General features: G+C 61.4%; 1 protein-coding gene across 1 annotated transcript in view; it reads left to right on the top strand.

Annotated features, from left to right (window-relative positions):
* LOC142408783 (dedicator of cytokinesis protein 2-like) overlaps window positions 1–26810 on the top strand; it is an 86140-nt gene that overhangs the window by 17530 nt on the left and 41800 nt on the right. The window contains exons 19-28 of the mRNA XM_075499347.1: window positions 2208–2305; window positions 2868–2957; window positions 3551–3651; window positions 3839–3973; window positions 10151–10262; window positions 17799–17869; window positions 18501–18607; window positions 20523–20650; window positions 21313–21384; window positions 23728–23823. Coding sequence (XP_075355462.1) covers window positions 2208–2305; window positions 2868–2957; window positions 3551–3651; window positions 3839–3973; window positions 10151–10262; window positions 17799–17869; window positions 18501–18607; window positions 20523–20650; window positions 21313–21384; window positions 23728–23823 — 1010 coding nt within the window. The remainder of the gene's footprint in view (window positions 1–2207; window positions 2306–2867; window positions 2958–3550; window positions 3652–3838; window positions 3974–10150; window positions 10263–17798; window positions 17870–18500; window positions 18608–20522; window positions 20651–21312; window positions 21385–23727; window positions 23824–26810) is intronic.

Raw genomic sequence — 26810 nt, 5'->3', positions numbered from 1 at the left:
GCTGCAGCACCCCGCGCCACGCTGCCCGCGCTGCTCGGAGGGGATGTGGTTTGCTGCAGGCTCTGTCTGCGTATCGCTGGGTCGATAGCGCCGGGCTGTAACTCAGAGGGTTTCTCATTTTTTCCTCTTTTTTTATTAAGGTTGTCTTTTGGCTTTTCTGTCTCCTGGGCCCTCCTGAGTTAGCAGCAGATTAGTTTTCCAAGGCGGGGGAATGAGAACAAACAATAACAGGCTGCAAGTGTTTCCAGGCGCTCTCCCACCTTGGGGGTGCGGAGCCGCTGCCAGCGCTGTGGGTAGTTAGCAGTTTCTTGGCTGGTGCAAACCCTTGCAGATGGCAATTAATCTGCTCCTGCCCCGGGGGACTGAGCCGCTGCCTCCGATCTGGAAGCTGGAGCGAGCTGCTGAGCATCGCTGTCGAGGGCTCCGTGACCTTCCGTGGGCCCTTCGAAATCCGGGTGGGAATTGGGACTCCTTGTTTTTAAACCCTGTCTTCTGTTAGCCAGCGTGGGCTTCCAGCCCTGGGGTGCTTTGTGCAGTTCATTGCAGGGCAGCCGAGAGCGTACAGTGCCACCTCAGCACAGACGCATTTGCGTTTGTAGATGGGATTTTGCCTTCTACAGAATGTTTTGGGAGGTGGCAGAACAAAGAGGTGTCGGCAACCTTGAGCAGGCGCTGGCAGTTATCAAACTGCTTCCCGTGCCCCTCTGAAGCGAGGGGGGAGAGCGGGGCTGGCAGGGAGCAGCCAGGCACCGGCCCTGCGGGAAGGGAGGGCTGACGGGGCCACGCTGCCCGAGTGCCCTCGCAGGCGTCCAGCTCGGGGGAAGCGCGGCACGTGCACCTCCGCCGAAATGGGGACAAGCGGCCCGGCCGTTTGCCAGGTCTGACTGCGCTGTGTTGTGCGGCGGTGCCGGTGCTCGGGCCGCTGCCGCGTTTTCAGCGCGTGGCTGCAGAAAGCCCCGCAGCAGCCGCAGCAGTCACCCGTCCCTCGGGGCAGGCGACACGAACGCCTGGAGGTCACGTCTCCAACTGCCTGGAGAGTTAAATGCTGCACGGGAGCACCGGCGGCCGGCAGGCTCCGCGCTCGGGAGGCGAGCGGCAGCGGTGCTCGGGCAGGGGAAGAGCGCGCAGGAAAGCCGGGCTCCCTCCCGTCCGGCAGCGCCGCCTCTGCAAGGCCGACGTATGGAAACGCTTCGACCTGCTTTTGCTGAAGTGCAATGACGCGGCTGGGGAAACCGCAGCCCTGGCGCGGGGCTCGGGGACCGCAGCCTCGTGGCTCGGGGGACGCAGCACGTGGTGACTCGTCGCTGCCGCACTGACGGGGTCTGGGGCCGCCGCGGTTCGGTGTGAGCGGGGCTCAGGGCCGTTGCTGTTCGGTTAATTCCCTTCCTGCAGCGCAATTACAGCTGCTACAGTAACAACCTTTTATTTGGCCGAGTTTTATGCTTTTATGGTACTGAAGTCAGGAAGCTTTCTGTGCCGAGCAGCAGTCGTACAGGGAGTCGGAGGTCGGCGCGGTCCCGGCTGCTCCTGGCAGCGCTGTGCTGGCCACCAGCTGGTGCGGTGCCAAGGCTGCGCTCTGCATGTGCCGCGGCCGCTCCCCGGGAGCACCGCCGGCGGGTCAGCACGAGGCTCCGTGCCCGTCTGACCGGCAGCGGTCAGCTCTGCTTGGCCCAGGAGAGGAGCGGTGCAGCGGCTGCCTCGGGCGGGCAGCACGGCCAGGAGCGCGGGGCGGGCACCTGGGGTGGGTGCCGGGAAGCCGCAAGGAGCGTGGGGGCCCTCGCCGGGTCCCAGCCCTGGCACGGGCCGGCCGGTGGAGGGCACGAGCGGGGGGAGGATGGCGACCCACAGCCCCCCTGCCCGAGGTCCCTTCTGCGAAAGGTTCGCGGGTTCGTGGGGAAGCCGCAGCTCCAGCGCCGAGTCCTCGTGTTTCGGGTCTCAGTTTCTCTCCTGCGGGCGTGTAAAGAGGAAGGCTGCGCCTGCCGCCCGGCTGCGTGACGGCACGGCGGGAGCTCAGGCACGACGGGTGCTTGCCCTGTGCTTCCCCCGGCGCGGGGCCAGCAGCGAGCGGCACGGTGTCCCCCCGGGATGGGGCCTCTCCCACCGGATGCCCTGGGCAGCGAGGGTGGGGTGGGGGGCCTGGGGGGCCGGCAGCGTTCGGGTCGGGCGGCAAGTGAAGCTGTGCTGACTCTGCCCTTCCTCCCACCCAGTCAACCTGCTGGGGCTGCTGAAGTGGCGCTCCAAGCCCAGCCTCCTCTCCGGGAACCTCCAAAAGCTGATGAACGTGGACGGAGGGGAGGTCATCAAGGTACAGCCGGGACCTTCCCCCCACGCTGCCGGGACCTTCCCTCCCACTCCTCTCTTCCCTGCTCCTGCGCTCATGTCTCCAACCACGTCCCCAGGCGGCTGCTCCCTGGGGGGCAGAGGGACGTGAAAGCTCCCAGGGGCCGCGGCGTCGGCACCAGGCGTTCCCTGGCCGCCTGGCCGGGCGTGCCGAGACCGGCCGCCGGAGTGGGGGAAGCCGCCCTGGCCTGGGCTGGACCGGGCGCACTGGGAGCGTCCTGCATGGCCTCTTCCCCGGGGAGAGATGCTGCCTCTGCCTGCGGCGATTGCCCCATCGGCCCCGGAGCCCCCGTCAGACCCTGGGGCTGCTGGGGCAAGCAGGCGGCCGGAGGGGCAGTGCCGGGCTGCCTGCCAGCGACAGGCCGAGCCGGGGAGCCGTGTCCTGGCAAAGGGCTGGACGCCCCAGGCTGGGAAAGGCTGAGGACGGGCACAGGAGCTCTGTGCCCAGGCTCTCGCGCTCAGAGATGGGTCCGGGACAATGCTGGGAATTAACACTCGAGTCCTCACAGCCCTCTTGTCTCCCCCAGTTCCTCCAGGACACGTTGGATGCCTTGTTCTCCATCATGATGGAGAATTCCGACACGGACGTCTATGACACGCTTGTCTTTGATGCCCTGGTAAGCGGGATCTGCTTCCCCGTGAGCGCTGAGCATGGGTCTGACCCCACGGACCAGTGCAGGTGCCCAGGACGGGCCAAGGGTTTGAGGTGGGGCTCGCCGACGACCAGACAAGCCGTGCTCAGAGCTGTGCAGTGCTTCCGGCTCCACCGTGGTGCCACGGGTTGGGAGACCCCGGCCGACCTGGCGCGGGGCAGGGCCACGGCTCCGCAGGGACACTGTCCTTCCAGGGGTCAATTCCAGCAAGGTGCCAAGGTGTTTCTCCTGCACCGAGACAAGAGTGACACCAGTGACGGGAGCAGGGGAGGGTCGGGGCGGCTCTCGTGGGACGCCTGGGGTTGGTGATGGTGCAAGCTCCGCGCAAACTGGCCGTGAAGGGTCCTGCGGCTGCTGGGCTGAGGGCTTGTTTTGGGCTTTCCGTGTCTCAGAAGTCTGCCTGTCCTGGCAGGCTGGGCGGGCGTGCAGGGGGCTCTGGCAGCCTCAGCAGCCCCCACGAGGGGTCGATGCTGCTCTGGCTGTGGCTGGGGGCACCCGGCTGTCCCCGGGCATCCTGCTGCCTGCACCAAGCCGTGCCCACTGCCCACTCCCCCCAGGTTTTCATCGTGGGGCTGGTGGCCGACAGGAAGTTCCAGCATTTCAACGCCGTCCTGGAGGCCTACATCCGCCAGCACTTCAGTGCCACGCTCGCTTACAAGTGCGTACCTGGCGGCCACGACACGGGGAGAGACGGGGCTGGGACGGCAGGCGTGGAGAGGGACGGGGCTGGAGCCTGGGGAGCGCTCGGCGGGCAGCCCGGCACGGCTCGGGGGCTGCCCCGAAGGCTGCTCGGCCGAGGCTGGGAAGCCTGCTGAGCCCTGGCCACACGCGTCCCCGTCCTGCAGGAAGCTGATCTCAGTGCTGACACAGTACGTGGACCACGCGAGCCGGGGAGAGCCCTGCGAGCCCCTCATGCGCACCTTCAAGGCCTTGGAGTACATCTTCAAGTTCATCGTCCGCTCCCGGCACCTCTTTGCCCAGTAAGTACCAGCGACTGCTTCCACCGGTCCAGGTGCCTGCTGTGCCGGGCTGCTATGCCAGTGCTGCGTGTCGGCAGCGCCGCCGGAGCGTCGGCCCCTGGGGATGGATTCTGTGGGAGGGAGGAAAGGAAGGGTCCCACGGGGGTCCCTGTGCCACGGGAGCGGTGTCGGTGCTGACTGTTGGCCTCAGGGATGTGGCACTGGCACCTCAACCTGCCTGGCGCTGGTGCTGGTGCCGGTGCCGGCTACTCGGGTCGGATTCAGCACCCAGGGGTGGCACCCGCAGCTCCTGGCACGCTGTGACGTGCTGCCGTGTTGGCCGGTCCCCAGCCAGGCTCTCCTCCACCACCGCGCTTCCTCTCCCTGAGGTTTCCGGCATTTTCTGCTGCACGCTGTCCTCCGGTTGCTGCTGTGTCTGTCACTGACGGTCGTGGTCTGGTGCGGGCGGCAGGCAGCGCCGTCCGTCTCGGGGCGGGAGAGCTTCTGCGGCGCGAGGGGCCGCAGCCGGACGGGTGCTGTCACACAAACTGCTCTCCGGCCAACGAGCGGTGTTCCACAGCGTTTGCAAAGTGCATTGGCGGTGAGGCGGTGCGTGCACACCGGCGTTAGCACGAAGCAAACCCGTGGTTTGCTGTCCGTCAGGCTAATTGCTGCTGGTTCCTCCTGCGTGTGTGCTGATCGAGAGCCTCAGTCCGAGGTGCTGGTGAGATCGGCTTTGGTGCCGCAGCCACGGGGTTGCCCATGAGCCCCGGCCACAGCCAGCTGGCATGGAGCCCACGCTCCCTCCCCGCCACGCCGGCAGCTTTGCCCCGTCTCTGTGTGGTCAGGCCCTGCCCCGGCTCCCACTGCCACGTGCCGTGGCGTCGGGAAATGCCCAGCTCCTTTCCGTACAGCTGACCCACGTGTGCAAGGCCAGAGGGACCTGCAGTGGCCTCCTGCCCACGGCAGGGCTAGCTCTGCCGGAGCCACCCTGACACGTGGGTTTTTCCAACGCGCTCTTAAAAACCTCCCACGAAGGAGACGGCAAAACTTCCCCGGGCAGCCTGCTCCCCTGCATGGCCGGCACTGCGGCTGGACGGGTTTTCTGGCGTCCAGCCTCACTCTTCCTGCTCGTTCCCAGGGAGCTTCTGCCTACCAGCCCTGTGCTGTTTGGGAGCTTTTTAGTGGATTTTTTCTTGGAGAGGAGAACGTTGCACGTACCCGCAGCAAGGCTCATCTCACTATGGAGCAGCACTCCGCTCAGCTCAGACCGTCTCAGCCCCCAGGCTGTCGTCCGCCTCTGTGCCGCCCCTCGGCATCTCCAGCTCTGCCGACAGCGTTACCTGCGAGCCGCCCCGCTCGGCACTAGCGTCGCCGTTAGCGGGTGCGACGGCTGCGGGTGTGGATGGTGGTGGGTGTGGTGACAGCGATTTGGGCAGTGGGGTCTGTGCAGGGACCCCCCCCGGCACATCGGTGACAGACACAAGTCTGGCGTCGGAGGGTTCCTATGAAGCACCCTCTACCTCTGCGGCTCCGGCAGCGCCCACGGCTGCTCTCACGCTTCAGCTGGTCACTGGGCTTTCAGATAATTCCCAATGCAAAGTGTGTATTCGGTCTCGGGGGGTCCCTAGCGCCGCAACAAAACCAGAGGCGGCACGGTGCCTGCCCCCGGGCCTGGGGAAGGGGTGCTGGGCCAGCCCCCCCCGACTTGTTCTGGCTCAGCGGCTCATCCCCCCACTCAGCACAAGCTCTAAAGGGGGTTGTAAGAAAGGGAGAGAGACTTTTTACCAGGGCCTGTAGTGACAGGACCAGGGGCAATGGTTTTAAACTGAAGGAGGGTCGATGTAGACTGGACATAAGGAAGAAATTCTCTGCTGTGAGGGTGGCGAGACACTGGCACAGGTTGCCCAGAGAAGCTGTGGATGCCCCATCCCTGGAAGTGTTCACGGTTGGGTTGGATGGGGCTTTGAGCAACCTGGTCTAGTGGAAGATGTCCCTGTCCACGGCAGGGGGTGGGACTGGATGATCTTTGAGGGACCCTTCCTACCCAAACCCTTCTGTGATTCTGTGATAAGCAGCGTAAGGAGCTGGGAGCCTCGATGGCTGCTTGTTGCTGCTGAGGATAAGGTCGAAGTTACCCCTGGGTCCCTCCAGAGTCCTCCTGGGACCTGGTTTCATTTGTTCCCCGTGGACACGAAGTTCCTGTCCTAATCTGCGTGATGGGACAAACAAGCCTCGCCCTGCGCAGGCGTGGGTGAGCCCGGCCGTGCTGCTGGGCTGAAGTGGAAAATCGAAAACACGACCGATCAGAGTTACCAGAAAAAGCAAGTTACGTTCCTCTTTCATTCCAAGTATACGGCACCGAAAGCTGAAGCGTCCCAAAGGAGAGGCGGGAGGCGAGGTCCCTCTGCACGTGGCATCGCCAGGCTGCGCTGGAAAAGCAGCAGGGTCGCCCCGTGCTGTGGGGCCACGGTTCGGCAGGCGGGTGTTTTCCAGGGAGCAGAGCAAGAGCCCAGGGTCTGCCTCCTCCGCCTGGAATCTCGAGCGCCATGCAGAGGTGCTAGGACGGGTGTCGGCATCCCCGTCGGCGCTCGGTGCCCCACTCGCGGTGAGGAGCCGTGTTGGGTTCCCAGCATCGCCAGGGGCTCTCAGACCTCACTTTGCCCCCACTTTGTCTTTGCTGTCTCGCTTTGCTGTCTGCCAGCGCTCCCCGTGTAGCTCTCGCTGCAGAGCGCCAGGTCTGCCGGCGTGCGAGCTGCTGCAAGCGCTGTCTGTCCTTCCTCGTCGCTTTTGCCTGCCGGCCCTTCCCAGGGTCTCGTTCATGGCCAGGCGGCTGCTCCAGGGCTCTGGGGTGCTCCAGCGGTAGACCGAGGCATCTACCTCCTCGTCATATATGAAAATACAGAGCAAATTCCCCAGCCTATAGAACTTCTGGCAGAGAAAATTAATTATATGGAGCATTTGCAAACAGCCCTGTGAATTAGTTTGCATTGGAATGAAGACATCCCTGAAGACATTTAGTGTTTTTATTCATCTTCCCTTTATCTTAGTGATCTTAACAGTGCAATAACATGGACTCCTCAGATCTTCTAAATACTTTAAACGGTGCTACAATTTGTACACAGTCTATAATTTAAAGAAATTAGATTGTAATTATAATAAGTTACTGCAGATTGCTGCATCTATTTGATTACGTGTGGTACCGCTGGAATCAGCCGAGCAGCTCGAGTAGCTCGTACGAGGATCCCAGGCTGCTGCGAGGATGATCGAAGCGGGGCTGGAGGTTCATCGCACGAGGACCTTGGGCAGCTCTGTGGCCGCTGTGCGGGGAAAGGGCTCCCCGATTCCCCTCCTGCCTCAGGCAGGAGGCGTGGGAGCTGGTGGGCTGTGAAGGGGCTGGATCCTGGGGCGGCCAGGGGAGCTCTGTGCCCGGAATGTGCTTTCCTGCGGGAACGCGCCCCCAGCCCTCGCTCTGCAGGGAGACGCGGTGCCACGTCTCCAGCCGCCTTTCCCTTCGGCACCCCACGCGCCGTGCTGGGGCACGCGGGGACCGGCGGGGCCCCCCAAAGCTCCCCGCACCCTTCTCGATGTTGGGGACCTCTCCCCTCTCCCGCCCTGGCCGTGGTAACCCCGACTGCCCTTGGAGCCCCCCTGCCCGCGTGGCTCCGTCGCCTCGGGGAGGGGGCCGGGGGCCCGGGGCTTTGATGGTGCGGTGACATGGTCTCCCGCTCGCTGCTTCCTCCCTGCCAGTTCCTCTGGCTGCTTCTGCTTTTTGGCTGCCACCGAGGGTGGCAAAGTTTTCCTGAAAGCGCTTGTCGTCACCCTGGGGCTCGCCCCGCGCGGGGTCCGCTCTCCTGCTGGCACGGGGGGAGCTGGAGTCGCTTGCTCTCGCCGGCATCCCTCCGCAGCCGCCTGCTTTGCAGCTCGCAGCCCCCTCGCCCAGCCTCGCTCAGTCCCCCTGTTCCTGCAGCCAGCCCCCCCTCGGGCAGCACCCGCGGGCTCCGCCACGGCCCCGCTTGTCCCCTCTCCCGTCCCGGGGCAGCCCAGCGCCCCTGCGAAGACTGGCCCCTTGCCCCCCCCACCCTCTAGCCAGCCACTTGTGCAGTCAGGGACCCGGCAGCTGCTGAGCGTCCCCGCCGGCCCCCCTCCCGCGGGGACATTGCTGGGGTCCCTAAAGGCTGTCGCAGCTGCGGGGCTCCAGCCGCCATCTGGTTGGAGGCTCCTGCGGAAGAGCTCCGGGGGTTCGCAGGCAGGGCGTCCCTTACCGAGAGCCACGCTGACCCTTCCCAAGTGAATCCCATTCAGCACGGCTTTTATCGCAGTCTGTACTAATTTGCGTAGTGAGCTGGTGGCTGGATATTTTTTCCTGCCACTTTGCTGTTGGCGCTTGTGGGATTTCTGTGCCGCACCTCGAGCTTGGTTGCATGCCGGAGCCCGAAGCTGTAGGAACCGAGGCAGGAGCACGCCCGGTCTCTTTACACCCAAGAGGCACTGGGCTCAAGGACTGGGCTCCGCCTGCCAGTTTTCCTGATGAAATCCTCCAAACCAATAGGTCGGTGATAAATTAAAGACCGCGTTGCCCCACATCTGCTGCAGCAATGCAAATCGGCCATTATCTTGGCTTAATTGAGCTGCACGCTCTGACTGCTTTACGCTGCTCTGGTTTAAGTCATTACACACTTAAAAGTCAGAAATCTGTGTTGACGATATGTCTTACAATTGTTAAAATAGCATATTGTATTCATGCATGCCCTCTTTAAGATAAAAATACAGAATTTTGTAGGCAAGAGTTTATGGTGGAGGTGAGCTTGAAAATCCACGCCAGTCGGTTGTGGGTAGATGCATTAAAAAAAGGGACCGTGACAAATCCAACAAATCTCTAATGAACCATGATCATTGCATGGTATTGTGGCTGTGAGAGTAAAAGCTGTATGTGGACCTTCATTTCCGTTTGCTTATTTTAACACGTACAGCCTTCTTTAAATTTCCTGGCCGCTGGTCAGGGGGTTTTGGGCCAGGCTCCAGGGCTGCAGGGACGGGGTCTGCTGGGCCTCCCCCCGGTCAGTAAGTTTTAAGGTAGGGGATGAGAGGGAGGGACCTTTCTTGAGTTAGTCTAAGCTTTGCTTTGACTTGGAAGTCGCTCAAGGGCTGTAAAGCAGCCGCTGCTCAGCCGCTGCATTTGTCCGAGCACATCTGAGATGCCTCAGGCAGATCAACAGGCTTGTTACCGCTGCCAGACCTGCGATGTCTCGTACGTTCCCTTGGGCTCGTTTACCAGATAGGGAAGATGAATTTGAAAGGAGAACTATCCAACTGTAATTACACAACACAAAGCAGCAAAGTTTTTACAAAAACTAGGCTCAATAAAAATAGCTGTTAAGCAAAACCTGTCAGATCTCGTTTGTTCTGCTGCTGTACGCACAATTAGAAACCAAAACACAATTAAGAACCAAACACGGTTTGCTTGCTGCGGTGGCAGTCGGAGTGCGGGGGTCAGCTCGGGCTGGAAGACGGGTCTGTCTCCGCGGCCGTGGGGAGATCAGCGTTTTATCCCGCATTTCTCCCGTCTGTACCTGCAATCGCTCCCCAGCAGGGCTCGCTGCTCCGTTCGCCGTGCCAATGGATGGGGTGGATTGGCTCAAATACCACCCGGTTTTCACAATGAGTTAATATGGCGACTTTATTCTTATGATTACGCATTTGATTAGCAGCTTTGAAGCTTTCTCGCAGTTTTGCACGTCTCACGGCTAAAATTCCCCGTGTGTTCGGTTTGTTCTGCGACTGGTCATCCAGGTCGTGTTCAGGCTGGAGGGCGCAGGAGGTTTCCTGCTCGGGTGGGAAGATACTAATGTCCTTTGAGAGGACTTCAGCGTACGAAGTCATGCAGAAGAGTCTGTTTAAAAAAAAAAAGAGTATATATGTGAGTATGTATAAGCGGTGTATATAAATACTGTAGGAGAGCAGACAGTAGTCTTCAGTCTGGTAATTCTGCACTTCTGAAGTGTTGCTTCTGGCTGGCCCAGGCGCCAGGCAGTGGCCATGCTGGGGCAGTGGCCGTGCCACTGCTACACCCAGCTATGGAAAATGGTTACCGAGGAACGTAATTAATTGGGATCGCAGGTGACACCCGCAGGCCCCGGGGGAGGCGCGCGGTGCGGTGGCGGCGTGGTGACGGTGTGGTGACTCTGGCTGTTGCAGGCTCTACGAGGGGAAGGAGACGGCTGAGTTCCAGCGCTCGCTGCAGCGGTTCTTCCTCTCCCTGAACCAGCTGATGAAGTCCCCGCTGGAGGGTCCCACGCTGCTCTCCCAGGTACGGCGGGGGGCCGGTGCTGCGGGGGTCTCAGCTCTGGTGCACGGCGGGATGGACGGTGCCCCAGCGGGGGTGACACCGGCTGTGCCTGTGCAGGGAGGACGCTGGCCGTCCTGCACGCGGACCTCCCCATGCACAGGGCGTCAAAGGGAGCTGCCACCCTGCGTGGTGCCTCGCTCCCCCAGGAACCCCGACTTGTGCCCCTGGTGCAAAGCCCCCCGAGGCCCCAGACCACAAATCCCCGCATTGCACTGGTGTTGGGGGTCACGGCGTGGGTTGGGGTCAGCAGCTCAGGCGAACGCTCTCCTGGCCGTGCATGTGCCGATGCCTGGAGCAGAGGGTCTCGGGAGGGCTCCTGGGGCTCGTCCCCATCCTGGAGCTGGCCTGGCCCCACTCCCTGCACCCCGGGACCAGGCTGGGGTGCCAGGGGGGAGTGGAAACAGTGCCCTTTGCACCGTGGGCCCCGCGGGCACAGCCGTGTCCTTTACCGGCAGCCCGTGTCGAGGTCCTCCAGCCGCCGGTGTGACGGTGCTGGGGGGGGGAGCTGAACGGAGAACGCGACAGAGCCACGTTACTCTGCGAAGTCGGTTAGCGAGGGGAGGCAGGAGCCGGCGCCGGGGCTGAGTTGGTCTCACTTTGGTGCGGTGCCAGGGGTGAGGATAGGGCCGCACTCTGCACCCGCGGTCTCCCAGCTGGAGAGGCACCGCAGGGTGCAGGTGGGGACCTCGTCTGCAGGCTGGGACGTGCGGTGGCTCCTGTGTTGCATTAATTCATGGTGTTCTTAGATAATCCCTTATAAACTACTCTAATTTAGAAAAAAGTAGTTTGAAGCCCAACATGAGAGCTATCCTCGTGGAGAGGAGGACGGCCTCTCCCTCCTTATCCCCTCTCCCATCTAAACACTGATCATTATTCTGATTTCCATCTCAATACCGTTGCTCTAGAGACTCCGTGCTATGGTAACCTGTCGCTGCAGTGTTACCGACTGCTGCACACTCACCTGTGCGAGTTCTGCATCACTCAGCACCGTCTTCAGGTCTGCAGAAAAGAATTCTTGCAAACGCATCCAGAGTAGAGGGGCCACTGTCCAGGGCAGAGGGAAAGCTCTGCCCGCGCATCACCAGAAAAGGCGTCCCTGCAGCTGCCCTGCGGCTGAGATCAGGAATAGCAGTGGTGATAGCAAATAATAGCCACGAGGCACAGACGGCGCGGCACGGTCTGCCACAAGGCACAGGCGATGCGGGCCAGGTCCGCCAGCCGCCTGCCGAAAGTGTCGGGGAGGAGGCGGAGGACTGTCAGGAGCGGACGAAGCCCACGTCTGGGATCCAGCCGTGCCGGGTGTCCAGCCGAGGTGTGGGGAGACACGCGTGCGCGGTAAGGAGCGCCTGAGGCTGCAGCCTTACCGCAGACGGCGTTAATTGGAAAAGACGAGGCTGCAGTTACCTCAGCTGGGCTGGCGTCTCAGTGCTGGGGGAGTCCGGCTGAGTCCCTGTCACGCGGCCAGCAGCGGCTGCCCGTCTCAGCAGGACAGTTTTCCAGTTGCAGCACGGTTGCAGTTCCTCCGGTGCGCTCGAGGCACCGTGGGTGTGCGCAACAGCCGAATGTCGTTAAAAAGCAGACTGGAAAACGGTATTCCCTCACGTGCCGTCACGCTGCTGTGGCTTTGGGGCAGGATCCCTTAGTTCGGGGTGAGGATTCGGCGGGAGCTGCCCTCCGCCCAGAGCAGCCTGAAGGAAGCTGGGGATGGGGCTCAGAGATTTGCCCACTGCTGCTGCTGCCAGGTTTGCTGAGTCTGACGGCGCTTTCTCCTGGAAGCGGCCGAGTTCTGCAGCGGGATCCCAGCTGCTGAGCGGGAGCTTTCCCTGTGAAAATAGCTTTTCTGGTTGCTATTACTTTGTTAGAGAGAGCAGGAAGGATTGAAGCTCTGGCAGATTTGTGCTGTTCTCTTTAGGGGGATGTCCCCCTTAGAAGCCCCCCAGGCTCTTCCTTGGGGATTGCTGGAGTGTTGAGCAGGTCTAGGTGCTGGGGCCACGGTCTGTAGTGGGCTTTGGTGTTGCACAGTAGCACGACACAGTCCTTCAGAGAGACTTTCCCTCTGCTCCCATCTCTTCTGGGTGCGAATACCTGGACTCAGAGATCTCGTCACCAGGTCACTGGCTTGGTGGCGGCTCCTTGGAGGAAGGCAGAAAGGGGAGCTCGTTCCATCAGAGGGGGGAGGCATCGGGGTTGTTTCTCACTGACGTCCCCCAGGTCATTTTCGGTCATTGCCTCCCAACTTTAAAGTTGCCAATTTTGTCAATGCAGCTTGTGTTTGGTATTTCCGCGTGTGGCTTTGTGCTCGGCCGCATCGCAGTGCACGGTGTTGACTCGCCCTGAGCACGGTGTCAGCCGGGTCTCCTCCTCACCGTCACTTGTCCTCCTCGGTGCTCACCGCCGGCTCTGCTGCTCCGCAGGCGTTACGGTGACAGGGCTTCTTCCATGTCACCGACAAAGTGTTTCACTGGGGGAGAGAGTGCCCAGGTGAAATTATTCACTGTGGAAATGAAAATCAGAAAGTGGTCTTAAGAGTGAGAAATCCCTTAACTTTAAATGCACGGTGATGGGCTCCAAGCTGACTGACGCGCTGGCAGATGAGACCTGGGACAATAACGGATAGTGCTCTGGCAACGTCAGCTCCGTGCCTGGCGCTGATCAGGGAATGCTCTCTCAAAGTTGGGAATTATCAGGAAGGGACTCAAGAAGAAAACAGAAAATGCCCTTTGCCGCAGCGTAAGTCCCCGTGGTGCATATGTGTCTGGTGCCCGCGCTTCAGAGTGTGCGGCCGAGCTGGAAAAGCCCCAGCGAAGGGTGACCATGTGTAGGGGGCACCTTTCGGGTGGGATCACCTACCTGGCCAGACCAGACCCCTCCCTCCTGGAAAAGACGCGAGCAGGGAGCTGGAGCAGGGAGCTGGAGCAGGGAGCTGGAGCAGGGAGCTGCAGATTCGCCTCCAACCTGGGGAGGGGGGTAGGGGATGGAAATGGTTGCTCAAGGTCTCTCCTACTTGGGAAGGAGGGAGCACCTTGTGAAACGGGCAAAGGCAGTGCTTGTTAATCTACTGTGTGATGAAGCTGTCGAGCCCCTTGCGATGGTCTGTATCTGCTCCTCGGAGCAGGCTGTGGATGCTGAAAGTTTGTGCAAGTTTGCAAACAGCCGTACTGATCTGTGGAAGAAAAATCCACCCAGGATTATTTTAATATACAGACATTTCTTATTCAAGAGGCCCTGACCTTGGGAAGCACCACTGTGGGCTTGTGAGCCAGCAAGGTCCCATCCTCTTCTCCTCTGAGCCTCAGACCAAGTGCCCAGCCTCGTGCTGCCTGGCTCCCGGTGCCTCTGCCCGGCCCCCCCATTGCTCCCCCGTCCGGGGGGTCCCGTGGCTTCCCTGGTGTCCTGGCCACAGCTCTTGTGCTGCATCCTGCGCTGGTTCCTGCTGGACCCCAGCCACTGGGTCGTGCTATATCCAGCCCTGACGGTGTCTCCTGAACACCTTGAGCAGGTACTCCAAGGAGAGAACTTTTTTTTCTTGTTCTCTAAGTGGACTTTGTAGCTGCTTTACAGAGCTTGCAGGCACCCTGCATCTTTAGCTGTGACGACCAGCTCCCGTCTAGCAGCTGAAGGTGATACCCGAAAGATCTTAGTGGCTGACGTAAGCTTTGCAGCTTCATCCCGTTCTGCCTACTCTTTTCGTTAAAGCTGCAATTATCTGATCAGCCCAAGGCAGAGCTGATAATAGCTTGTTAGCTGCAACACTCCTGCAAAGGCCACCTCTCTTGTGGAGAGAGCCGGTCCTCTGTTGGACTACTTTAGGCTGGGAGGTTTTGTACTATTTTGACTACTTGGAGCTGTGGAGAGGAGGCTGAGCCTCTTTGGGCTCTGCTTACTGGCGTCAGACAGGCTGGGGGCCAGGGACAAACCCATGGCACGGTCCTAGCCAGAGAGCAGGAGCTGTTCTTCAGCCAAACACCTCCAGCATCCCCGATAAATGCTGTGACCTGGACGGTGCCCCTGATGTGAAGGAGATGGAAGGCTACCTGCTCCCTGCGTGCAGCTGCCTTGCACATCTCCAGCCAGGAGACAGGGCTTCTGCTGCAACTGCTCCCTGCCATAGCCAGAGGGCCCTTGAGAAGAGCTTCACTCATCCCACTGCTTCCCTCCTGGAGCCCTGGTTTTCTCTGCACCCAGAGAAGTTGAGTTTTGAGGTGGGATTGGGGTACAGACTTAAACGAACACTTAGGGCTCATGCCAGCTGCCAAGGCGCTGAGCAAGGCGGAGCAGAGCATCACGCTGCTGCCAGCGCAGCTGGGAGCTTCAGGGGACCCAAACTGGGTCCCGTGCCTGGAGACAGCCCGCACAGGCATGCAGCAGCGGCAGGTCGCTGCTTGTGGTGGGTGCACGTTTCCCCTTGTTCATGCCTTGAGAGGGACAACCCGCTCCCCTCCATCTTTCCTCAGTTTAGGTCCAGGCTTACCTGCAGCTCAGCAGGGTGGAGCGGAGGAGATGGCCCCGGCCCGCCGCGGCCCCTTGGAGTGTTTGGGTTTGCATTTGCATTTCGCAGCCCGGGTCAGGGGCTGCGCTTTCCTGATGGGGTGCTCACGAGTGTCCATGGTTGGAGCTTCGCTGAGACTCTTCCCCTGTGGCCGCTGGCACGTGGGTGGGTTTCTGCAGGACACCCTGCCACCGGCATTGCGCAAAGGTGACGGTCGCTGCCACGCGCACCAGAGGCGGCTCCTGCCCCAGGCTGGCGACCACCGGGCTCCGCGCCCGTCCCGGTTCTGCACTGGGCTCACTGACGGTCGTCTCCCTGCCCGCTCCCACCGGACCCGGTGGGTGGGTGCCAGCGGTCCATCCTCCAGCTCCACCAGCGCTGCCACAGCATCACCAGTGACGGCACGGGCAGGGCAGCTGGTTCGAACAAACATTGCTGTTCTGCAGCTGGGGAGAAATCGGACACAATTTGTACGTCGTGGCCGGGCTGTGACACACTCTTGCCATGAAAAATCAGTAAGAGGGGGCTCATCCTCAGTGGTGGAAGACAGACATTTTCAGTTCTGCCAGGCCAGGCAGTTGCCTTGGCAGTTACAATAAAAGCCAGAACCAGTTTCTGGAATAAATCCTTTCTGAGACGTAGATGCCAATGTTTAAGAAGTCTTGTAACACCGGAAAAATCCTTGAGGAATGGGAAAAAGTCTGTATTAGCTCATTTTTCAAAAAGTGAATCAGATGACCTTGCTAACTGTAGACCAAAGAGGCTGACCATTGATCCTGGCTCAGTCATGGAGAGGATGCAATCAATTCAGAATTAAAGGGTGGCAGTCTAATTAATGTTAATCAGTCCAGCTTTACTAAGCATGGAGTTTAGTAAAAAAAAAAAATCAAATTTAGCTGTCACTTTTTTGAAGTTACAAATGTGACTGACTAAGATAACTGACATAATAGGCGAGACTAACAACTGTTTGACTTGATACCGCATTCTGATTTAAAATTAGCATTGTGTAAGTTCATTAAAATAACTACCTTTAATCTCCTAACATATATCTTCTCAGTTCTAAAAAAAGTCATTACAAATGGAGAACCGTCGTGCTGGGATGGGCATTTCTTTTGGGTCCCAGGGGAATTGGCTCTCGGCTCAGACATCTCTGCGTGTTTGCTGATTCTCCAGACGCGGCCGTGGCCGGTGCAGGGGGCATGGGCGGCAGCGGCGGCGCTGGATAACGGGGAAGCCCCTGCTCCGTGCCCGGGCTCTGCGGGCAGAGAGGTGCCGGGGCAGGGGACGGGGCTGCGGAGCAGCAGCTGGGAGCAGAGCTGGGAGCTGCCAGCAGCGAGCGGCCGAAGGCAGCTCCGAGCATGGTGTCATTGCAGTCAGTCAAGAAGTCAGCCAGTCCCTGGATTTACGTGCAAAGAGGCGTTAAACAGAGATATCTGGAGGGGCACACGATGCGAACGAGGCTGTTGGTGGATGATGCGCCCGGCCTTGCTGCCCTCAGTTGCAACAGGTATTGGAGAAGGGTTTGCAAGAGCTGCAGAAATGACTCAGGGTCTGGTGTGTTCGACGGACATTAACGCTATTTCAGTCAGCTAGAAGAGGGTACTGGGGAACTCCATCACAGTCTTTGCAAACCCAGAGGGAGAAGACTGGAGCATCGCTTAGTGCTGCAGGCAAAGGCAGAGCCCAGTCCAGCAAAGGGCGCGGGAGCTCACCGAGCTCACCGGGAACGCGGTGCCAGGCGGCAGGACGGGTGACTGCCGCTGCCGGAGCCGGCTCTGGGCCGGCAGGGCCTCTGGGGCGCAGTTTTTAATTGCATCTGGAGATCTTCACGGAGCCATCCCGGCTTGGGACGAGGGTCTGCCCTGCCCGTTACTGCCGTGACGTGGGCAGCGGCCACCCAGCAAGGGGTCAGAGCCAGGCAGAGGTTTCGGTCCTGCTGCAGGGTGCTCCCAGGGCAAACCCCTCCAGGGACTTGCCCAGGCTGTGCCCGTAATCTCTGTATTCGCTGTGCTCTGAGGGATGTGTCCTAGGTGAACTTGTCCAGGCACTTTTTAAAACTAGGTGAATTTGCAATAGGCACCAGTCTTCCAAGCGCCTACTGCAACTCAGAGGGAGATGACGGACTTGATGCCGAAACCACTGGGTGAAAATTCCTGGAGCTGAATCGCGTAGCGGTCGGCCCCGTGTGGATCTGCAGGCATTGAACCTCCTAAACTGATGTTGAAGTGCAGAAGCGTGTGAGACCACCTCTGGCAGGCGGCTGCACCCGGAGGCTGGAGGGTCCCTGGTGCCACTTTTAGCACATTGGAAGCCCGGGGAAGCCTGAAGGACCAGCTACCGGGCAAAGCTAAGCAGAACTCGGCGAGTCATTTACGCTACTTAGTCACATCATAAACATAACGAAGTAGATTTTAATGCAGAACGATTTGTGGTCAGTGTGTTTGCTGTTCCAAAAAACAAATAGCCGTGTGTCCCCACCCTTGCAGCCTTCCAGCGAGGGCACGGAGCCGGGCTGGGTGCAGGGCAGCCCCGCTCCCCCAGCAGCCTCGGCTGCAGCAGCAGTGGCTGCCGGCGGCCGTGAGCGGTGCTGGAGGGTTTTACAAGCAACGCAAGCCAGGGCCTGCGTACCTGATAGTCATGTTGTGGGAGTTTATGTGTTTCCAAGTAAAAGCTGGAGACAGTTATTCTTATTGACAACAGTAGAGGTACGTGACCGTGGTGGTTCTGGGTGCTTTGCTGGACGCTGGTGGCTTGGCAAGAGGGAGCTGCTCCCGGCTGGACGCCGCTTCCCCGGGACGGCGAGGGCGATGGGCTGGCGGCTGCGGGCCAGGCTGCTTTAACAAGGGGGGGCTGAACGAGGATGGTGCTGGCTCAGCACCCGCAACCTGGGGGAGGCAGGAGGGGCCGGGGGTCACCTCCCTACCCGCGCGGTGTCCGTCCGTCCATCCTGCCCCGCGGGCGCGTGGCGAAGCAGGGCCGGTGCAGGCAGCTCTCTCATCTCTTTGCAGGGAGCAGCCCTGAAGTACCTGCCTTCCATCCTCGAGGACGTGTTTGGGATCTTCGACTCCTCTGCGCTGGGGTAGGGTCCCCGTTGCCCCCGTCATCCCCAGCCCTGCTCTGTGGCGTGCGCAGCGCCTGCCGCAGCCACCTCTGTCCCCACTCCTGTCCTGCGGTGACCCCCATCCCGGAGCTGCCGGCAGGGACGCAAGCTGATGCCGTCAAGCTGAGGGCGAGGGCAGGCGGAGGGGTCTGGGTTTCCTGACGCTTGGGAGTTGCCTCCTTATCCCCTTCCTAGTGCAAAACCAGGGGAGGGTTTTGCTCAATTTTAGCAGTAGCCTGTGCTTCAGGCAGGGGCTGAGCCTGGAAACCCTCAGTCCCAGCCGGGTCCGTTTCGGGAATTCAGGCAGAGTTTTTACGCCGGGTGTCTCTGCGTGGCTGTCTGCGGTGGGCACGGGCTGCCTCGTGGCTTTGTGTGGTGGGACCATCCTGCCCGGCCCCTCCCCGCACAGCTCTGCCGCCATCGAGCGGCTCCCCCCACCCAGCAGCCCCGTCCTGACCGAAACACAGGGGCAATCGGTGCCCGACCCCCCGCTGCTGCATTTGTCTCCTGCAGAAGGAAAGGGGCCGCGGGTGCTCGGGACTGCAAAACAAGCGGGGTTCTTGCAAGCGCCGTATTTAACACTCGTTAAATCCTCTCGCCTGGATGGCAGGGCCTTGCTGCGGGACTTCATTGGGAACCTGCCACCCCAGCGCCTGCTGAAGCAGAAGCTGCAGTCCCTGACTGACATCGTCAACAGCAAGGTCTTCCAGTCCTACGGTGAGAGGGGGCACTGGGGGCCCTGGCAGCACTGCCCACGCTGAGCTCTCCGGGACGGCCAGGGTGTCGGATGGGGACGAGTCCCTGCTGCGGGGACCCCTCCTCTGCCCCTGAGACAGGGCCCGTGCCCGGGGCGGCTCTGCAGAGGGAGGCAATTCCCTCGAGCTCGTGCGGGACGCGTGCGTCGCCCAGCCGGTGCTGTCGGGGTGAAGCTCTCCTGCTGTCGGAAGCGCTGCCAGGCTGCAGAGGGCAACAGGGTTCAGCTGCAGCAAAACGCAGTCGGCGTGAGGGTGGTTCAGGAGTGGTGTTCAGGGCGGGGGTGTCGGGGGCTTGCTGTCAGACTGGAAGGACGTACTGAGTAGGATTCCCCAGGTCTGCCCTGACTCTGATGCTGTTTGGTATTCCTAGGAGTAATCTAGGTGATGGAAAAAAGAGTAGACTTGGTAAATTTTGCCCTGCAAGGCAGAAGTGACTGGAGGCACGCTGGAGGACAGACTCAGGATTTAAAATCTCAACAAGTTGGAGAAAAGGTTTTGAAAGCTATAGACCATATTTAAGTTAAAAACAATCATGTGAAAGCAATCATGGAGCAGAGGACGGAGCCCAGGGCGGCAGCAGCGCTGCAGGAGGGGTTTGGGGCTGGGGGAGCAGAGGGGCTCGGGGGTGCAGCCCCCGTGGGGAGAGCGTCCCTCGGACACGCGAGCGCCCTGCACCCTGCTCGGCGTCAGCGAGGCCGCGGCTGGGCTCACTTCCAGGCGCGGTTTTGGGTGGCACAAGAAACTTGTGGCTAAACTGGAGGAAGTCCAGAAGAAAGCAGAGCTTAGAGGACAGGGTGAGGAAGAAACAACTGAGGGGCTCGGGGCAGGAAAGGGCACGGGGGAGACGCGATGAGCTTCCAAATACCCACACGGCATCTTTAAAGAGAAGGGGAGTGGGCTGCCTTGGGGAGCTGGGCCAGGGGCCCTGGGCTTCAGCCGCAGCAGGAAGGGTCCGGGGAGCAGGGTAGCAGCTCAGCCGCAGGCAGCAGGAACCGTTTTGTGTCTCTGCCCGTGGAGACTTTGAGAGCTGGCAACGTGAACGTGTCTAAGCCATCGAGTGCGGGTGGCAGGTCACCTCCTGCCGCCTGCTCCGGCTCTGCTCTGAGCCACCGCGATCCTGCGAGCGCTCCCCGCGTCCCTCCCCACATCCCACCCTGCGTCCCTCCCCACAGCCCACCCTGGGTCCTTCCCCACATCCCCCCCCACAGCCCCGGGGAGGCCGTACGACACCGCTCCTCCGCACCCCACAATGGCAGACGGTGGTGCCAGCAAGAAAACAAGAGAAACGTTTTCCCCCCACTTTCCTTCCCCGTGCCCCCACTTTAGTAGTGCCACTGTAGGGATAAGCAGCAACGTGGAACCGGCAGTGCGGCGTGGTGCCGCAAATACCAGCCCTGGGCAGAGGAACAGAGTAATATGTAATAGGAAGAGCACAGGTTTTTCAGCACTAGAGACTCTAGTTTATCGAGACGGTGTCCAGTTTAAAAAGTCTCCATCTATTCAGTTAAATCGTACGCACCTTTAACAGAGCAGAGAAGCAGAACAAAGTCCGTTGGCGGAAGCTGAAGCAGGAGAGGTTCAGATGAGGCTTTTCTATTTTAGTTTGGTTGATTTTAGCAGAGAGGATAAGTAGCTGTGTAACAGGCTGCAACGAATTCTCTGTGTTGGAGCCTTCCCACCAGGATTTAATGTTTTTCCAAAAACCCTGCTCCATCCAAGGAGGAAGTTGACGGCTCCATGCGTGTGGGTCGCAGCCCAGAGCAGGCGTCACGCTCGTCCTGTCTGTCCTGTTGGTGCCTTTCCTGCCCCGTCCTCTCCCGTGCCGGGGCGGTGCCGGTATGCCCGCCAGCCCCGCGCCTCCGTGTCCGCCCCAACAGAGTGCCGGGAGCTGCTGCTGCAGACGACAGTGCCCATCCTGCAGGAGCTGATTGAGAAGGGAGAGGAGGAGGATGCCTGCATTGAGCTGCTCAGCAACATCCTGGAGGTGCTGTACAAGGCCCAGAAGGTAAATCCCACCTTCTCTGTTGTCTCCTTTCCCTCTCCAGTAATCACCGTGGAAATGATCTGACTAAACCCGTTTGAATAGGGCTAAGCATAAACTACTGGCCACGAAATGGTTAGGACTGATCACGGTCCATCCAAAGTCAAAGGGGGCTGTTGGCGCCCACCATCCCAGTGGGAACCTGCCCAAGCTGGGGGTAAAAACCTTTTGATTTCCACCTCAGCTGGTCTCTGGCGAGTTCCCGTCAGTCCCCACAAGTGGGGAAGAGGCCTCCCAGCCAAGGGACAGCACCGACCCAAGGGCAAGGGAGTGCATGGCCCCTGGGCAGCGTTGCACTCCAAAATTAGGAGCGACGGCCCTAAACGTGAGCCAGAGCCCTGCGGCGCAGGGGTCCAGCCCAGCACCCCGCCGCAGAGAGCTGGCCCGGAGCAGCAGGGACCCCCACATACCCCCTTCTCCCCATGCTGCCTGCAGGAGCCTGCCTGCTGGTGCGGGGTACCAAAGCGAGAGATCGCAGTAACAACCAGTCCAGGGCTGAGCCGGCTGGCGTCCGGCTAGGCACGGTCCTGCTGCGGGTGCCTGACTTGTCCCGGGCTGGCCGCTGGTGGGATGGGGCCGTCCTTGCTGGGCATCCGCCCGACTTCCCAGGGTGCTGTTTGTTGCAGAGAGCGGAGGAGCGGCGAGCGCAGCATGGCGCAGGCGAGGGACGGCACAAGGACCATGGGGACGCGGAGCTGGTGAGTGCTTCTCTGGTGGGCTTCGGCGCTTGGCGGATGGTGGGAAGGAGCCAGGCACCCATGCGCGTTTGGGAAGGGCTCATCTGCATCTCATTATGGTGACAAACCCTGTATGGTCACCTGGAGCCAACGTGCGGAGCTGGGCTGCTGGCAGAGATGCTGCGGTGATGGGGTCAGTCCCGGGAGGTGCCCTACAGGGCTGGGAGACCGGGGCTCTGCGTGGCTCTAGGCTTGCTGTGAGCCCCCGGTGCCCCGTGTCCCACCCTGGGGTGGGGGGTGACTGTGCCCGGACCTTCGCCCTGCCCCCCCGTGGCCTCAGTGCTTCATCGTGCACCAGCGGGTGGGCTCGGGCCGTTCCAGCGCCTCGCTCAGGCAAGGACCCAGCGAGGGCTCACGGCTCTCAGGGGGTATCGGGGCTGCAGGGTGGCCCGGCGGCATTCCCAGCGTGGCAGGCAAGACGTGTGCGAGGCGTGCTGGTGCTCCAGAGCTGGCTCACGCCGGGTCGCGGCCCCCCCAGCACGGCCCCGCTTGGCCCTGCTGGACTCGGGGCTCCCCAAGCGCTGGAAGGATGAAGTGTGGGCTTGCAACACTGGAAGCAGCATACAAAAGACAGAGCACAACCGGCGACTGCCGACAGCCCCGGCAGTGTGACCTGCAGTCACGGCTCTCCCTGTAGGCTCCTGCCCTGGCATCACGGGTGTTTGGGCTGAGCACGTTGAAGTCACAGGCGCGAGCACAGCCCTCACACAGCTGCGCTGGCAGCTCCCTCCCTGGGTCACCCTTCTCCTCCTCCATTTCCTGCGGCACAGAAACGCAGCACGCTGCCTGGTGTGGGGTGCTGGGTCACGTCGCTGTGGTGCCAGTCTGATGTACGGGGCCAGGCATGTCCACACTTCGGTAGCTGTCCCCCTTTCCCTGTGTTGCCTGCGTGCTGCCCTCCATCCCCTGCCTTTCTACAGCTAGCATCAGGCAACGTCCCTGGGCTACCAGTGAGCCCATCACCATCTCTCCCCGCAAGCCCCAGTGCACCCACAGCAGGGCTGAGTGGCTGGAAGTCGCTGCCGGTGGTGGCCGTTCCTGCAACGTTTTGGGAAAGCGCAGGGATCTGTGCTCTGGCTCTACAGGATACTTCCTCCGTTTCTGTCCTTTCTAGGCTGGTCTGTGCTTTGGGGTCCCTTTCTGGGACCCCTTGGGAAGTCCGGATGTCACACCTACAGCACAGCGACTGGCGCTGTGGAAGCTGAATTAGACGTGTGCCACCGTGTCCTGGGTGGGCGAGGTGGCTGTGTGAGCATGGCTTTTTAATTCCTGTGGCACTGGGAAGCCCAGGCAATGGAGGGGAAAGCTTGGAAGTTGTGGTTGAAATGTCTTGGTTTTGGCCTTAACTTTTAAAACTAAAATAGCCTTTAAGAAGAGGATAATCAGGATGCTCACGGGTGAGGATGCTTCTCATGTTTCAAACCCATGTGAGCTGAAACCCACCTTTGTCTGTGGTACTGACTGCTCCGGGGGACAGCTCTGGCTAGTGCGGACACGGCTGTCCCCAGCCGTCCCCAGCCGTCCTCGGCTGGGTGGCCAGCTTTGCCAGGGAGGCGTACGAGGCCGAGCTGTCCAGGGACCCCAAGCCCCATATTGGCACCGGAGCGCGTGGCCTCGTTCCAGCTGCAGCTCCAGCTGGTCGCCCTGACGCTGCCAGCCCCCGCACAGTGATTAAACGAGCCGTACTTGCCGCGCTGGAGTGGACAAGACTCTTATTTCAGTATTTCATATAAATCACAAATCTTTAGAGTCAGCTCGTGATTTCCCGCCTCCTGAGATGCCATGAGCCTGTCCCTCCTGGCAGCGTGCTCCCGTCCTGCCGCCGCCGAGGACCACAGCTGTCTGGTCCCATGGCTGAGGATCCCGGGCACAGGGCTCGTCCGGCGGCCACGGTCCCCCACAGCTGGAGCTGCAGAGGTGTTGGGGCTTATCCGATGTCCACTGTCTCCCGTGGCTGGAGCAGAGCTGCTTCCTCCCCACCCCACGGGGCACTGTGGGGTGCTGAGGAAACTTGTGCCCTCAGTTCCGGCTCCCGCGCCCTCTGCCAAGAATAACTGCAAACACTTTGCAACCTCCTTGCCTGCTTTTTTTGGGGAGCTGCAGTAATTGTGGCAGTGCCACGGGGCCGACTGCGTCTGGCCCAGGGGGTGCTTGCGGGGGCTGGGGACCACATGCCGGCTGTGTGCCGCAGGGGCGATTCCCCTCGGCTGCGGTGATGGTGCTGTCACCTGTGCCCTCCCTCCCGGCACCACGGCGGGCAGCGCCAGGTGCTCAGGCACGGTCGTGACACCTCTTGCCTTGCAGGTGAAGGTGAAGAAGCACATCCAGCTGATCCTGGAGCGGCTGCTGCACACCGTCAATCGGAGGGTGATCGTCCTGGACCGGGAGAACACCCTGCGGGTGAGTACCACCGCCGCCGCCTTGTGCTGCACCGGGCATCGGGGCTGCGCTGCTTCCCACGGCTGCCTTTGGGTGATGTGGGAGATGCAAAAGGCGTCACTGATTTACGGGTCTGGGACCGGGCGACCAACGCTGCTCCTCAGCTGGCAGTGCAGCCTGGTGCCCAGCTGGCTGGGGCTGGATGTGCAGGTATTAAACACAGCAGGATGGACAAGAAAGCCCAAAAGGGAGGGGAAGCCGTGCCAGGAGCAGGTCTGGAGCAGAGGGTGCGTTGGGAGGAGCAGGCAGCGTGTCTGTGATGCAGGAAGCCCATTTTGGAAGCAGATGAGGGGTCTGGGCTGTATTCTCCAGAAAACCAGTGACTGGACCCGGTGAACCGTCACAGTTTTACATGCCAAGAACACGTGGGAGGAATGTGCTGGGACACCCACCTCTCATGGGAGGGGTAGGCAGGTCAGAGCGCTGCTCAGCCGAAGCTTCATGCAGAGCAGCTGCACTGGGTGCAATGATCTAATCGTGAAGGAGGGGGAAAGAGAGCTGTGGCCAGCGCGGGTTCTTGGGTACTCTTATGTAGACGTGGCGGCAGACCCAGCGTGCTCGGCTGGGCAGTGAGGCATGGGCCCGACAAGCTGCTCTGGGTCGCGAGGGTGGACGAGGAGTTGGGTCCGACCGCGTTCCGGGAGCCTGGAGCGAGTGGCGGGGCTGTGCAGCAGTGGAGAAGCGCCGTGCTGCGGGGAAGCGCCGTGCTGTACCGTGCTGCGCTGCGTGCCATGCCTCGGGAAGCGTGGGCAACCGGAGTGGCAGCTCGGCCCTTTGCTCGAGCCTTCTTGGGATAAGCCTGCAGGTTTGCCATCCTGTTCTTTGTTCTCATTAATAAAGACCTAACTAAACCGAGGCAGTAAAGCCGGCAGGCAGGACAGGAGCTTTATCCTCACTGGCCCTGCCCATGCTCTCCGGCACATGAGGCTGCCCTGCTCTGCAAGCGTCCCGGGTGCTGGGATTGCTCCTGCCAATGCGCTGAGGCACCGGTGTTGCCGCTCCCTGCCCGGTGACCCCTTCTCGTAGCCCCGAGGGACAGGGGAGGCGTGGGGTCTCCCCTCCGGCTCCCAGCTCAGCCTGCCCTCCCCTGCCCGCTCAGCCGGCGCAGCCCCGGCGGTGCAGCCCCGTGGTGACGTTCCTGACCGCGGCTCTGCTGTCCTGGGGTGGTTTTACTGGCCAAGCCGATGGCGAGTGCAGTCCCCGGCATGCGCCCTGGCACAAGTGGCCTCATGGCCAGGCAGAGCTGCTTCACCAGACACGCCTGAGGCTCTGCTGCCGAAAGCTGCACCGCTGGGGCTGTGCCGGGTGGGCACAGCAGGCTCTCAGCGTTGGAGTATGATTCAGGCAGGAGATGTGACTCAGGCAGGAGATGCATACAGGGTTGCATTTGGTATCATCTTGCTTTTAGCCTTTGTTCCCAGGCTGCGTGATTCAGTGCCAGAGGAAGCAAGAGCAAAAAGAGCTGTTGGGCGTGCGTGCTCTGCCAGGCTGCGACACTGGGTGCTGAAGCGTGGCCCCATGTACAGTGTGGGAGAAGGGGAGCGATGCTTTGGCTGCGCCTCACTCCCACCGCTTGCTCCCCTTCCCACGCGCTGGCCCTGCTGGGCTCCAGAAACGCTGTCTGGCAGCTTTCCCAGCGCCGTTCGTGATTTTCATGCCGCTGCTGCAGCCCCTGCTTTCACCCCGGCGTCCGAGGCCCCTCAGCCCAGGCTGCTCCAGCAGCTGCGGCTGCCAGGAAGGCTTGGAGGGGACCAGAGACGCGTGTGCCCACGCCGGGGGTGGCCTCCATCCATCCTGTTGCTGCTGGGCAAGAAGGGAGGAGCGCCCCAGGTTCACTGTCCCGGGAACTCGGGCACTGAGAGACCTCTGACCTCCCCTGCCCCTGCCTTGACAGCTCGGCCCCGTCCCACCGGGCTCGCGAGCGCCTTGCAGGGAAGGGACGAGCTGCCGCAGGAGAGGCTGCGGCTGAGGCTCGGGCGGCCGCTGGTGAGCGGGGCACCACGGGTCCCCTTGGCACCGCCAGCCCCCTTGGCACTGCCGGGCTGCAGCCCTGCAAGCGCCAGGTGCGTCCCCGGCACAAGGGATGGGGCTTAACGCCATGTCAGCTCCTGCACGTGCGAGTCTCCTGCTCTGGGGTACCGTGGTGTGGGCGCCAGCTGGAGAGGCCGTGGCCAGACCTTCCTGCCCTCTGAATCCCCTCGCCGGACCTCTGGTTGCGACAGCCGCTTGCTGCGGCCCGGGCTGCCAGGCGCTTCCTGGAGGAGGCTGGGCGATGTCCTCTCCGAGGCCGGTGGCTCCGCTGGGAGAGCCGTGACTGCTCCCGCCGCCAGCGGACACGGAGGCGAGAGCCCCAGTGCTGTGTGCGGGCAGCATGTCCGGGCCCTGGGCTCTGGGGAGCGTTCACCCCCCGGCTCCGCGGCGGCGGAGGATGGCCAGGGCACGGCGCGTCCGGGCGGGCTGGGGGGAGCGTGGGGAGCACTTCCTGCGCCGCCTTGGCATACACTCGCCTCCCGCTGCTGCCGCCGGCCGCTTTGATCTGGGACCCTCGTTAAACCGACGCTGAATTTCTCCTCTCGTGGGCAGCCTTGCAGAGGCTGGACTATTTGAGCTGCTAATTCCTTTCTCCCTGCAATTAGCCAGCGCATCCTGGCCCTGCCAGCCGGCCGCGAAGGGGGAGAGGGAATTTCTAGTCCCCGCAGCCCCAAGCAGCCCCTGCTCCTGTGGCAGCCCTGGGTACAGGTGCGGGGCTCAGCCCCCAGCCCCCCGGCCTCGCGCAGGGGAGCTCGCTGGAAGGAGAGCCATGTCCCCCGGGACCCCCACACAGCCTGCCCTCCCACCCGGGAGGTCTCGGGCACAGGTCTCCTCTCTCCCGGCCAGGGTGCCCCGGACACCATTTTCCACCGTCTCTGACCAGGGCTGCAGGAGAAACCCTCGGCACTCCTGGTTAC

Source organism: Mycteria americana, chromosome 4 (assembly GCF_035582795.1).
Source record: "Mycteria americana isolate JAX WOST 10 ecotype Jacksonville Zoo and Gardens chromosome 4, USCA_MyAme_1.0, whole genome shotgun sequence".
Taxonomy (NCBI): Eukaryota; Metazoa; Chordata; class Aves; order Ciconiiformes; family Ciconiidae; genus Mycteria; species Mycteria americana.
This window is presented reverse-complemented; position numbering and strand designations above follow the sequence as displayed.